Source organism: Poecile atricapillus, chromosome Z (genome assembly GCF_030490865.1).
Source record: "Poecile atricapillus isolate bPoeAtr1 chromosome Z, bPoeAtr1.hap1, whole genome shotgun sequence".
NCBI lineage: Eukaryota > Metazoa > Chordata > Aves > Passeriformes > Paridae > Poecile > Poecile atricapillus.
Genome location: NC_081289.1, coordinates 21,130,415 through 21,142,510, shown reverse-complemented (window position 1 = coordinate 21,142,510; position 12,096 = coordinate 21,130,415). Strand labels below are relative to the sequence as shown.

At 41.4% G+C, this 12,096-nt stretch overlaps 1 protein-coding gene across 3 annotated transcripts in view; it reads right to left on the bottom strand.

Annotated features, from left to right (window-relative positions):
- LOC131573672 (thromboxane-A synthase-like) overlaps positions 1 to 12,096 on the bottom strand; it is a 236,823-nt gene that overhangs the window by 64,451 nt on the left and 160,276 nt on the right. For all 3 annotated transcript variants that reach the window (XM_058827853.1, XM_058827854.1, XM_058827855.1), the window contains exon 10: positions 777 to 1,091. In XM_058827853.1, the coding sequence (XP_058683836.1) occupies positions 777 to 1,091 (315 nt within the window). The remainder of the gene's footprint in view (positions 1 to 776; positions 1,092 to 12,096) is intronic.

The window sequence follows — 12,096 nt, the reverse complement described above, 5'->3', positions numbered from 1 at the left end:
CACAGAAATGTTTACTATTTCACATCCCCATCTGTAGAGAGATATGAATGGCATCACATACTTATCCTATTGGATACCTCTTCCAGCAATTTCCCTTTGGTTTCCTAGGCTGCCAGCTTTCAGGAATTGATGAAGAAATTAACCATATTTTCCTTGGGCCTGCATAGTAGGGGGTTCTGTGTGCAACTCTGCCCCCAGCATTACCCAGTAAACTGCCCATACTCCAGGCCAAGATGCACCTTCACATCTTGGCAGGCCTTAAAAAAGTCAGCTGAACTCACCAGACAGGAGGGCACAATTAGGCCTGCCACATATGAATGAAACAAGTAAATAACTCCAGCTCCCGGAAACAAAAATGCCCTTGGCAAATGCAGATAGTGAAAGAGAAGTAATTTGAACACAGTATAAGAGAATTAGATACCACGATTTTTTTTTAAGCTTACACATATGTTCTGCTGCTAGATATAAAAAAAAGAAAAAAAGAAGATTTAAAACAAAACTTTGAAGTTTATTATTTGTAAGAACACTATTTATGCTACTACAAAGATTAGTAAATAAAATTGACCACAAAAACAACAGAAGCATTTGTACAAGAGGAAGAAATAGAAATATGTAATTTTAAAGCCTGACAACAGCTGGTTGATTGCAATAATGTAACATTTTTTTTAAGGTTAAGCACTCCCTATGACACCAAGTTCCTAGGCCATCTCTTGTGTTAATACATTTACATTGCCTTGTTCCCTGCACAAAGCCCCAGACCAGCATATCATACTCACATGTTTTGCAAAGAACTCATCGACCTCCCAAAGCACCTTCTCCTGGCATTCTGGGTTGGTGGCCAGCAAGTAGGTGGCAAAGGACAGCGTGCTCGTGGTGGTCTCATACCCAGCTATCAGGAACAGGAAAGCTTGGCCTGCTATCTCATCCTCTGTTAGCGTCTTCTGAGCCTTTTCAGATGGGGCCGTGCCAACCGGAGGCGCTTCATCCTGTCTGAGAGCAGCAGATGGGCCGGGCACATCCCAGCACCCGGCTGCCAGGGAGTCGGCTGAGTCACAGGCGTCGAGCATCCACTGGAGAAAATCTCTGCGCCTCTGCAGAACACAGCAGGACAAGGAACATGAAGGATGGGTCACAGAGAAATGTCTTCCATGGGGGATGGAAGCAGAGAGCTACATCCTATTTATAGTACATGCTTGGCTTCTACAGAATGGCCACCAGCCTTTCACCAAAAGAGGAGGCTTCTATAAATCATCTGGAAATGCCACAACTAACAGCCTGTCATTGCTTTCTTCCCAGTGAGATGAGACTGATCTCCCCCAATTCACAACAGGTATGTTATGTATCCTTCACAGAGGATTGCTAATGGCCAGCTCTACACAGAGCTTATTTTATTCTTAGGCTGAATTCTTGGCACTTGCTGGGAATCAGGGGATTGACACAGACACTGTACATGCAGGCCCCATGTGCCCCTGCCAGATGGAGGCAGCACAAATCATGCTTGGAGGAGTTGCTCCATCTGCTTGGATGCACCATCCTCGTTTGCTCATATGGTCCAAAGCATGGAACTCACCATCTAAGTTCAGGGTTGCATCTTTCTGTACCAGCTTAGCATGACAGGGCTGAAATCTAATCTCAGTAAATTGGGACATCTTTTTATGAGAAAGTACAGTTATGAACACTTGTACCAAGATAGCCTCTTTTTTTAACAATTTTTAAAAAATGTATTTGTAGAACCATATTAAAACAGTAAGCATTCCCCTACGACAAAGCTTGTTTGGGTGGTTTGTCTTTGCAAAATGCCCACTGAATAATTCTAGTGTTATGAAAACTGATTTTTTACACTAGTTTCTGACACAAAAGCTCTAATAAACAGACCTATGGCCAGGAGTGAGCTGACTCCAAACCAGGGCAGACAGCAAGCTTGATTAGGCTTTGAAATATAGCCCAAAAGGTTTGAATTGACTTTTGCGAGTGGGCATAATAGAATTGTGCTGAACCTAAACCATAAGGCTGTGTGATTGATTTTCAATTCCTCAAATACCAACAGAATACATGATAGCTCAAGGACTTAGAAGTGACTGCGGTGCCAGAACATGACAACATGTGCAGTGGAATGGACAAAAGAACGGACCAAGCTTTTCTTCAAAAGATAAGAATATGCTGTAAAAAAAACCCAAAACATTTGAATGATTTCTTGGATCTGATGACTGATAGATAAAGTAGAAAAAAGAAGGGCCAGAGAAAAGGACAGGCAAACAAAATAAGAGTAAGGAAGAACTAATTAATTATAAATGTCAAACGACTTAATCAGATTATTTATTTTTCACATGACATGGGAAAAGAGAGCAGTGAGACAAGAAAACAAAAGAAATACTCAGTGTCCTGTGCTTAGCTCTGCTGCCAACAAACTGTTCTGATTGATCTACAGGCAGAGAGGGATAGTTATTTTGGGTTTTGAATAACACAAGGGATTGGCACAGTGCCTCCTTAACAGCTCCTTCCCTCCACCCCAGAGAACCTTTCCATTATGTACCTAGTACCCATGAGCATCTTTCACCCTGGTACACCCAAAAATCAATGCTCCAGATAGCAGCCAATGCCAGTCACCACCTGCTGAAGGACTCCGCACATTCACCAGTCAGACTGAATCACCTCCAAGGCATAGGAGACGTGCTTTTCCACCAGTAGGTGAACAAAAAAACGTTACATTGTGCTCTGCAAATAAGCTGTAGCTCTGGAAACACTTCCTTGAGCCTAGACTTACTCACAATTCCCACCAGTATGATAGGATACCTCTGCTCCATTATGTTCCTGTAGATTGGAGGAAGCAAGACTTCATGCAGACTTCAGCTGTGGATAGCTGAAAATCTCGTTTAATTTTTCCAGGAAGGAGAAGTTTATTCATGTCCTGGGAGTTCAGGTATTGCACAACTCAGAGTCCAACTCTTTAGCATAGCTTTTGCTTCAGGGATTTCACTGGTATATTCATTCTTATTAGGCCATTTTTAAAATTAAAAACAAAAACAACAAAAAAAAAACCCCAACAAACAAAAACCAACCAAACCAACCCCAAAACCAAGAGAGTCCTCTTCCAGTGTGTTCATTAGTGTGTGGATAAACCAATTCAAAGCAGCAATGAACCCCATCTGTAGAGACAGTCTCTTTATCTGCAAGACTAGCCACCATCACCTAAACTACCTTCATAACATAAAAATGTATAATTACATTCCTATTCAGTGGAGTTGTAGCACTGTTAGCCTCCTGCACCTCAAAAGGTGTAACATTTGCTATGGTTCTGCATCCATCCTTCTCTAGCCGTGAATTTTCTTGTAAACAAACCCATTGCCCTCTAAGGGTTTGCTGTTCCCAGTCATGAGCTGTTAGACGAGCCTGGTCTTATATTTAGACAATACACTCTCTGGAGACCCTGTAAGATGTTTCTCCAGCCTTAAACAAAATCAGGTCCTGGCCTTTTACAAAGCACCGGGTTATTGCTGTGATAGCAAAGTAATAATCATAATGACTACTGAATAAAATTTCATTCATGAGAATTTTTGCTGAAAGCAAACTTAATGAATACTAGCACAAGTGAATATTCCCAGGAATGTGCTCTGAAATGCCTCTGTGGCCATTTTGAGGAGCTCTTTTTATTACTCACGTAATATATTTGGTTAGGAATTTAAAAGCTTGTCTTGTTGCAGGATCTGTTTTTAAGGTCATCCTATCCAGAAACAACTGGATATCTGATCTGTGCCATGTAATTTGCTCACAGGTGAGCGGGGGTTGCTAAGAGCAATGCCTTCATAAACAAACCTTGCAAAAACAACATTCATTTGTAAAAACAACTTGAATAATAGGGGGGAAAAAAGCATAACATTAGAGAGAAGCAAGCTTTCTTCCAAGATAATTCTACACAGTGGAAGAAGCAATATTTCAGCAAAGCTTCTCTTCCTTATGCTTTATTCTACTTCACTTTAGGCATCAGTATAGAGTGCCACATAAAAAAATCATCATCAACCCAAGCGAGAGAAAAAGATTTCCAGGGTTATAACAAGTCATAATGAAACATATTTTTTTCCGCACCATCAGGATGGAAAAATCGCTCTGATTCCAAAACCTAACAATGGCAATAGAGGCAAATACTAGCATAAACCCAAATATAATTGGATCGCTAAGTGCTAGAATAAAGGAAAAGGCATCTCATGAAAATTCACAGGGGGGGTTTCTCCACTTCAGTTGACAGCAGAAGGAAAAAAAAAAAACACATTAAAAAAGGCATTTTTTTTTTTAGTTTGACAACAGACCAGGTACTTACAGTGCCACTGCACAAAAACATTCTTTGGTCATCACATCCAGCTGCTGGCTTCCTTTTTCCATCAGGGACATTTGTTTGATTTTCCTCACAAAAAGCAGAAGCCCATAATAGCCTCCATCCTGTCCTCTGACGCTTGCATAGTTACGATACAATGGCCTCAGAAACAAATTCCTGCCACAAAAGAATGGCGTGCTAATGCGATGGACACTTGATTTGCCCCTGTACAACACAGACCCTGCCATTAAGCCAATGATAATTGAATGGAAAGCTACGATTTGAACAAAAAATATATAATCTGAATGTGGTGTGGGACAGGGTGAGTGTCTAACTTGGTGGTGACACAGACATCCCCTTTGAAATATATAATAAGACAAGCCCCGCTTACAGCTTCCCCAAGATAGACACCTTGCAATATATTTCCTGACACCAGTGTTCTGGGCCGTATCATTCCTCTCATTAGTCTCCTTAAACATCACCTGGCCATGCAGAGAAATCGCTCTGCACAGAGGCGTAACGAGCGGTGTGCTCCGCGCTGGAAGAATAGACGCGCGCGGTGCCGGGGAAGGCCAGGCCGCCAGAATCCACCTCCCCTCCTCAAATCACGGCTTTAAGTTTTACAGCTGTCAGAAGAAGAGAGATGTACTGCTCACACACGAGATGCAGCATGACTTTTCTCACAGGATGCAAGAGTCTTGGCAGGCAGGACTCCAGCTCTCACCATCCTAAACAGGGAGTTGTGGTTTTGTATCTAAGACTGACATGCCAGCTGACCTCCTGGCAAATTCACTGTGCTTTGGGGATCCAGGGGACCCTTGGTAGAGAGATTAAGGCTTTTGGGAGAGAGATTAAGCTGTTTAACTTCTCTGCAAGCTGCAGTAAAAAAAATACTTAAGGAAAACTACCAAATATATATCAGTTTGAATTTTAGTTCTTAATGTTTTAATTTCAATCATGTTTCCTGCAAATTACACTCAAATTTTGTACCGCTCTGATAGTTCAGATCTGCATTTTGAGTTCAAAGGAGCCCAGAAACTCAAAAATCTACTTTATGATGAGTTGAGAAATTAAAATAAATTATATAATTGGTCGGTAGTCTGTAAAGCACTTGCTATGGTGTACAAGTCATGCAACTGTGATGCTGCTAACATAACACCAATCACAATAAACTGTACAGACCCTCCTGGTCTTTCTCAAATGCTCTCATTCAAAAAGGAAAAAAGATTTCATAATCCTTATCTATCAAGTAGAAAGCTCATATCTCATATTATTTCATATATTATTGTACAAACACTGTTGTGTCAATGTATCTCCAGGAAGCTTTTCATAAGCTTGATTTGGCAACCATCTTTTTAGGGGAGACAAACTTGTATCACCCTGAAGTTACCAGTAAAACACTGTAGTAGCTACCCAGATAATTTTGAAAAAGAAGCACAAAATACAGTCCCACTAAAACCATCATTTTGCCAAACTTCTTTGAAAGGATCAGATTCAACCTCTAACACTTGCAGGCTTCATTTGGTTTCTCAACAAAATCACAAAAAAAGCCAGTTTCTCTGCCAGTATATCCAGTTCCAAAACATTCCAGAAAGAGTGTCCTTTTGCCTTGTGTTTGAACACAGAAGCTCAAATCAAATGTGAGGCCCTCAAACTTGTGTGTCTGAAGGTTGAGGACATGGTGCTCTCACAGGTGATGCTCAGCTCTGGAAGGACCTGGACTCTGTTGGACTGCAGGGTATGGCCATTGCTCAAGAGTGGCTGGGAGACTTTTGAGTCTGGCAGACAAAACCCTTTTGTTTGCATTTGTTAAGATCAGCAGAGGAAAACACTGCAATGGTTTTATTGTGAATGGGCCCAGTGTCTGAGGGCAGGCAGGTCTTACAAAGCAATATAACTTACATTTAAAGAATGACTAAATTTAAAGCAAAAAAGAAAAATTCATTGGGTGCTGATTTGGAAAGTGGAGTAGCCATTTGCCAGTCTGATCTGATCTTAATGCTTATAATAAAACCCCAAACTGAGAACATTTTGTATAACTTTGGACTCGATATTTTCTTATATTATCATCACTAATTTTGTATGGAAGTTTTTGACAGCAGTCCACATCTATAAGAGAACTCTGTGAGCATTCAATAACACTGCATTTGATGTCAGAAGCCACAGCATTGCCTTTGCTTGCTACTTGAAAGAAACGTATCAATACAATAATGTTGCAAAAAGGCAAAATGAAAGATGCCCCCAGGAGGGGAAGGCTCTTCAGCAAATAGATGAAGGCAGCTGACAACAGAAAGGGTTAAACATGGCAACAAAACATATCTTCTCCATGTGATCAATGCTCTTTTAAAAAAATAAAAATAAAGCCCAGAGTAGGCCTGAATTAGACTATGATATGGATTTTATTGGCTGAGTTTGCCACTAAACCTGCAAAGTGGCCAATGTTTTACTGGTTAAAGCACTGCCCTTCCACAAGAGCTGAGATGCTTTAAGCTGTGCTCCCTTTCTTGCCTGTAAAGCACAGTTATAGCTGGTGCAGCTTCTCCACGAGGAAAATCAGTACAACAGACATCAAATCTTATAAAACACCATGAAGGGAAGCTAATGATGATCTCAGAAAACCATTTAAGACCTAGGATAAAAACAGATTTACACAGACTCAAAGAGTTTAAGGCAAAAGCATCATCATAGAGCAGAAGGAGCCCTGGAAGGAACTCAGCAAGTTATCTGCTTCATCCCCTTGCCACAAGGCAACATCAGCCAAACCAGCACTGACAGCTGTTTGTCTAACCTGTTCTTAAAAACCCAGCAAACCCTGACTTCCCACAGCATCCCCAGGCAGTCCACCCCAGCACTGGACCTTTTCCGTCACTGCAGAGGTTTCCCCTTCTGCAGTGAGTCACCACAGATATTGTAAATCATTAGATTTCACCACCTACATCCATAATGTGTACATATATATTTTAAATATATCTTCAATAAAGCATGCTGATAGCATAAAAAAATCAAACTGCTGAAAAATACAAAAGTATTTTCAGAGTAGTGCCTCCATTCACAAGGGGAAAGAGTCCACACGTACTGGTGGTTTCTTTGTCAAAAATTTTGCACCTTTCTGACCTTCAAAATGCAAAGTTAAAGTAAAATCATTAGTAGCATAGAGAAGGATTAAGCCTAAATCAACCTGAAAATAAAGCTAAAGGGAATTCTTAAAACCAAGATTTTGTTAGTGACCCATCTCCCCTCAGTTTACACTGCTGAAAGTGGCACTAGAGGGCTCAGGTCTTGAAAGACAGCAGCCTCCTTCTTCAATTTGAATTTCAGATCTAACTGTTAGTGAGCAAAGAGAAAGAACAGATCTGTTTGTAGTTGATATAATCTTAATACAGGTGGTGACAACTCTTTCAGGAGCAGACTGGTTTTAAGATACTAGCCAAAAGCCAGACTTGGCTGAAGTGATATGAAGGATATGGAGATACCACAGTTTTGGGTGGGGAAAAAATGAGATAATGCCCTTATTTGGTTGTTTCATTAGCAGTGTGGGTCCACAAAGAAACCCACAGCTTGCTTTGAGAGCTGGAAACCCTCCCTGTAGCTGTTCAGTGTAAAATCAAGGGATTGTCTGCAGCCAGGTCTATTAACACCTCCAATGGCCATTGTTTCTGACTCTGGGGAGTTTCCCCCTAGTATCAGGTTCAGGTATCTAAGACAAGCACTAAGTTTTTCACTATTAAATTCTGTCTAATGGCAAGGAAGCGTCATGAGTTTGTGGCAGCTGCTTGGCAGCTCTGCCACACTGGGTTGGCAGTGTCAGCCCACATCACAGCACAACAGCATAACCAGCACAGCTTCCTCCATTGCACGCACATTTGGGAAGGATCAGAACACAGTCCAAAATTCAGCAGGTGGAGAGTCCCATCCAGCTTCCCCAGCCTCTGCACTGTGGTGAGCAAGAGACACTGGCAGCAAATATCAGTGGACAGCAACCTCCCCGTTCTGTATTTGCAAAACATTTAGGATAACACCACTCCGATAATGACTCCTGCCATTACTGCAGTGCAACCAATAAATACTGGATTTGTGTGTGTGGTAGCTGAGCTTCTCCTGCCCCACACGTGTTTTGCTGCTTGAAGGGGGAGGAGTGACATTATCAGAACACACAGTGTGGGAAGACAAGAAAAGAAATAACTGAGTGATGGGGGGCAAGAATTGCTCAGGCCAGGCCTTGCTATGCATGCCAGAATGAGGAGCAGGCACCCATCCCCAAACCAGCAGCAAGCTGTCCACCCTACTTCACACTGCATGCATGCATCCTCTCCCAAAGCTCATCTGGCCTCCCACTAAACCATCTGACACTCTTTCCCTCTGCTATTTGAATGAGGAAGGGAGGATGCAGGAAGGGAATATTTTAGGCTAAGCGTCTGACACCCAGAAGCTTGACCCTCTGCTGACTCAGATTGCTGACTAAAGGCTGCTGTTGCAGGCAGCCCTCTGTTCCTTTCTACTTGCCACAAAATACAATTTCATTTGCTTAAATTTAATTCCTGATTAATAACAATTTCTTGTTTTAGCAGCTGTCTGACATTCAAGAAAATGCACAGGAATCTCATTATTTCTTTCTTACTCTTTGTTCTTCCTGCCCCATATGCTCCTTTTATCATTCTTGCAAAGCCCCACCACTCACTTTGAAGAGCCATCAGGACACTTTGGGGCCATGCGGGGAATTTACTGCTCACATCCTGCCATCCCTCATCTCTACCCAGGGTTTGTTCAAGATCCTTTCTTTCTGCATCACACAATATATAGATTGAATTTGAGGGAAGGAACACCTCATTATTTGGTTTTGTGATGTCCTTAAGTAATTTCAGGCAACCAAAAGAATTTTTTCTTTTAACTAAGTTGATCATGGTTTTGTGACTGACATAAATGGCATGAACTACTTAAAAAAAAAAAAAAATAAAGTACAGTCTATGTTATTTATATTCTGTATTAGCAATATGGGGGAAAAAATTGTCTTTATCACTTCTTCAAGCAACTGCTCTCCACTGCTGGCAGGCAATCCTACTGCCAGCTTATCCATTCATGATCACACCTGTACCCTACATTAGGATTTATCCCGGATTTTCAGCTATATTAAACTGGCTTTTACCTAAAGTACATAATCACATCTATATCTGACTCTCATGACTTGTGTGCATGAAGGGGTACAGGTTTCTAACACAGTGGGTGAAAGCACTGGGAAGGAAAGGATTATTTTCAACTAACCAGTGACCAATAACAAACTGTGTTATCCTCCACAGTTTCATGGATGCTCGGTTCAGTTATGGGTTTTATCCAATAGATGGCTCCTCAGTAGCAGGAAGGATTCTCCCCCGCTCTCCTTTCCTTCACAGAGTTTCAATATGACTTTCTAATATTTACACAGCTATTATCTTGCAAATATAGGCATTTTGTGCACACTGATAAACACACAGAAGAAGCATGTGTGCGTGAATTAAAGAACAAAAGAAAAATTAGGTGACATTTTATATTACTGCCTGCCACTTTGTCCTCTCCCAGCACGGGGATGCATGAAAAATTATAGCCTGGAATGATTCCTGAAGTCAAACTAAAAAAAAATAAAAAATACAACTATAGAAACATTAACAGCACACCAAATACAAGCTGTCTTTCTCCCCAAAAATATGAGAATATCTCCCACATCTTACATATCCCTGACTGAGCAATACTTAAGGAACTTACAGGCATCATTACTAGTCTGTCAACAAAAGACTTTTCACAAGAAAAAAAAAAAAAATCCTGCGTGTAATCATCGATATAATGACCCAGAAGAGTTCTGTGTAATTTGCAGGGTGCAAGTTAACATCATCATGAGTAATGTTAACATTTCTGAGACAGTGAAAGTGAATACATTTTTGTTGTTTTACAGAAAAACATAATTAGAATAAAAACCCCCAAGATATTCAGAAAAATCATGTTTTTCCCGTATAGGTAGTTGTGACTTCTCTGAATTAGAAGAGAAGTTTCCAGTCATTTCTGTCCTGAGATCTATCCTGCATCTCAGTCAGATCTTGCAAGATCCTGTCAAAACCTGGCAGTAACCCAACTTTGGGATTATGACCCTCTGGTCCAATGATCCAACCACATGATCAACAGAAAACAGAACACCCACAATAAATAATAAATAATAAATTGAACAGAAGCCAGACCACTGCTGTTTAAATTCCCATGATTTAACACTTCAATGGGAATTAAGTATAAGGCCCCTATATCTGCTGTTAGCATCACTAAATAATATAAAATAAAATAATATCACTCCTAATAATAACCTTTATCCTTGAAATATTAAGCTGCCTTGAAAAGTGGGGGAAAAATACTATTTTACTACAAATACACATATAAATATGTAACATCATAACATTAGCACAATTACAGCCAAAATAACCATCAAGAAAAAAAAAACTGTTTCATCCCTGTCCAAAGCTGAGCACAATCACTGGTCTCATTTCAGCATTCCAAAAGGACTTGCCTAATTCCATGCCTCAAATCAGCTCTTCTCTGGCTCAAACCTGGAAAATTCAAACCAACTGGCCCCTTGCTTGTTCCAAAATAAGCTCAGCAGCAGCATGCTTGAGCGTGAGGCTGTGACACTGTTGCTCTCCTTTAGCCCTGACACCCCAAGCAGCCCTCTATCCTTGATGTGTGTAATGCCGAGAAACAGCATGAGTAAAGGTAGCCTTATCATCTGGTGATCCCTCTTTGGCTCTTTGCATGCTCAAAGACACTGCTCTTAAACTCCATGGAGCAGATTTAAACCCTGACCAGTCCCAGTCGTGGTGAAACACCAAAGCTCCATCTTTCCACTTGTCTCTCTCTCCCAGGACACTGCAGCCAGCAGAACTTAGCCCCAAAGCCAAGCCTGCAGACTTTCACCCGCCTTCTCTCTCTTTAAGGAACAAATATACAGGCATGCCAAAAAATCAGAGTTCACAACTAGAATACTGACAATCATTTTCACCGTGGAGCAGTTTAAAAGAGGCAGCAGTGATATTCATTAAGCTGTTAATAATGGATTGTGGCACAAAGCAATTTATCAAGTTTCCACTGTAATTAAAATCACTGAATATTCGGGCACTTGCAATGCACCTAGCTCTCCCTGCTTCTGAAGCTTTACATTTTAATGTGAATTATAGCTCCCTCTCCCCAGAGAGCTACTAAAAAGCCCATTTTAATTGGTATGTTTTTAATTGAGATTACATTATTAAAAAGTGTAAATTTCTGTTGAGGAGAGAAAGGAGGTGCTCAGCTCCCCTTTAGTCTCTGTCTCCCTTAGATATAGCTTGCTTATCCCAGCGGGAGGGAAAAATGAAGGGTAGATGCTGTGAAGGAAGAGGAGAAAGCCCTGAACACTCACAGGCTGTGAAGCCAGGACAAGGCAGCACTGACTGCCACAGACGCAGGATTTTCTAGGTGGATTTTAAGGAAGGAGAGGAATCTCCATCACCATTCAGGCTGCTCTTAACAAAAGGCAGGCGGAAAACACCACGCAGGGATTCCTGCCTCGTAGCCAGCTGACATCGAGGGCACATTTCAGCAAGCCTCTCCTCGAGGTTACCAGTGACAGACAATCTGTCGCTTTCCATAATAAGTAACTCTAATATTAAATTCTCCTCAAAATGCAGGTACGGTCATGAGCGGATGGGGTGTAGCAAAAGCCTCTGGCTCTGCTGGCTCCAGAAGGCTGGGGGGAGGTGGGAGCAGGCAGGGAGAGGCAGTCCCTAGGGCTGCCTGGA